Source organism: Guyanagaster necrorhizus (assembly GCF_019112545.1).
Source record: "Guyanagaster necrorhizus MCA 3950 unplaced genomic scaffold BT62scaffold_9, whole genome shotgun sequence".
In the NCBI taxonomy this organism is placed as follows: Eukaryota; Fungi; Basidiomycota; class Agaricomycetes; order Agaricales; family Physalacriaceae; genus Guyanagaster; species Guyanagaster necrorhizus.
Genome location: NW_025064888.1, coordinates 755,565 through 757,513, shown reverse-complemented (window position 1 = coordinate 757,513; position 1,949 = coordinate 755,565). Strand labels below are relative to the sequence as shown.

The 1,949-nt window shown below is 35.7% G+C and overlaps 1 protein-coding gene across 1 annotated transcript; it reads right to left on the bottom strand.

Moving 5' to 3' along the window:
- Positions 1-397: 397 nt before the first annotated feature.
- Positions 398-1,205, bottom strand: BT62DRAFT_918931 (uncharacterized protein; the record flags this gene model as incomplete). Its single annotated transcript, XM_043184112.1, has 3 exons — positions 398-436; positions 756-874; positions 1,022-1,205. The coding sequence occupies 3 exons, from the start codon at positions 1,203-1,205 to the stop codon at positions 398-400; spliced, it is 342 nt and encodes a 113-aa protein (XP_043041183.1).
- Positions 1,206-1,949: the final 744 nt, after the last annotated feature.

Here is a 1,949-nt window from a genome sequence, read left to right as displayed (position 1 = left end):
CTTTGACAATACAGCACCAGCTATGAATCTTCTTATTGAGCTTTATTTGATGGAGTTCATACTGCATCTCCCTATGGAATCTATCTCAAAGCTTGATAATATGCTCATGCTTGCTAGTCACACTAACAAGGCCATATAAGATTTTCAGCTTATAAATGTATTCTAAAACAGTGTGATCATTCTAGTAGCACTTCTTTATTTTATTCTATTGCTGACTTTGGTAATTTAAAGAGAAGCATGAATTAAAGATTCCTCACAAGAGGTCTATCAATATCTATTTTGCATGGTTTTTTTGAAACCTTCTGAATGAAGAAAGATAATGCTTTTTCCTTCAGATAATATGATGCTAGAAATATCTGTTTATTCTTTGGAACTTGACCTTCTTTGCAGAATTGGGTCAATTCCATTGTAAAGTAATGGAATTTTTCACCATCAGCTGTGCCATCATATAGTGTAGGAGATATTGGTCAAATTAATCTTTTGTAGTGATGTTTTTAACTTCTATGCTTATGCTGATGAGAACCATACCTTTTAGTATGATGATAATGGTGTTGACATCTATGATTGGATAGCTTAGAGCTATCTGATATATTTGACTCATTGCTTGCATCACTGCTACTTGAGCTCAATGAGCTTGAACCAGTATTTGGGAAACCATCATCTAACAGAAAAGATCCTGAATAATTAAAATCTCAATCTGAGTCAGACTCATTACTGGAAGTAGACTCTGATGATTCAGAGCTAAAGGAACTAACATAGTACTTATGTTTCTGTTTCTCAAGCTTTTTCTTATTGAGTTTTTTCTTACACTCAGATGAGACCTTCTGCTTCTTCTTTGATTTGCCAACATCTAATATATCAGCCAAGAAGCTATCTGATAGTAGCTGATTCATAGGACAGGTAGATCTATATCAGCTGCTATAACAGCTATTTGAAGATGCCTTTGAGTGTTTTTGTATGATGTTCCTCATTCTATGATCAGTCAATGGTCTGACAGTCTTTCATTTCAAAGATTTTGCACTTGTCTTAGAGAGTGCCTTTTTTGGTTGAGGTTCTGCCTTCAAATCTGACTCTGAATCTTCATCTGATGTTTCTTCTACTTCAAGGGCATTATAGCAGCCTGTTTTGTGAACCTTTGTCTTTAGTTTTAATTCCTGAGGTCTTTCTTTTTGTTTGTTATACTTAGAAGACTTTCTGACAGTCATTGTTAAGCCCAAATTTCATGTGACTGATAATATGTGATAAACTAATAGAACCTTGCACTTTGGGTTATACTATCAGAGTTCACTGATGTGCTATCAGCATTGTGTGATCAAGGCAGTTGCAAGTCACTCGAGAGTAGATAGTAAAGAATAAACTTTAGCTTGAAGCTGGAGTTACTACAGCAAGAGCTATGCTACTTAAATACTAAATTCTTATTGTTCTAAGAATATAACTACCTAATTGTCTTTGCTGATGCTGTGTAGCATTTTGTCCAGCATTGCTAAGATACCTACAAAAAGTATTGTCCTGCTGTTGTGCTATTACTGCTGTTACTGCTGCACAAAAATAAGAGAGACTTCTCTGTCATTATGCTGCTGCGCAACTTCACAGCAGCAACCAGAATCAGGGCGATGCTGATGACTAAGCATTTCTGCCATCCTAAGTGCCTGGTCTAGGCACTCTAACTAAGCAGAAATAGGGGTCAATCCCAAATAAATCAAGGAAAAAGGAAAGAAAATAGAAAAAATCATAACAGTTATAAAACCATCTTCAACCTCTGAGTGAGCCTCTGAATGAGACATATCACCTTCAGAGACTTCTTGATTGATGTCTCAAGCCTGATTCCATATCTCAAGAGCTCTATATTATGCCTTGATATTTAATTTAGTATCATCAATCTTCTGATTGCAGTTGGCAAATTTTCCTTTAGCAATATAAGAGCTGGATCCAGATGTAGCCATTAGAGT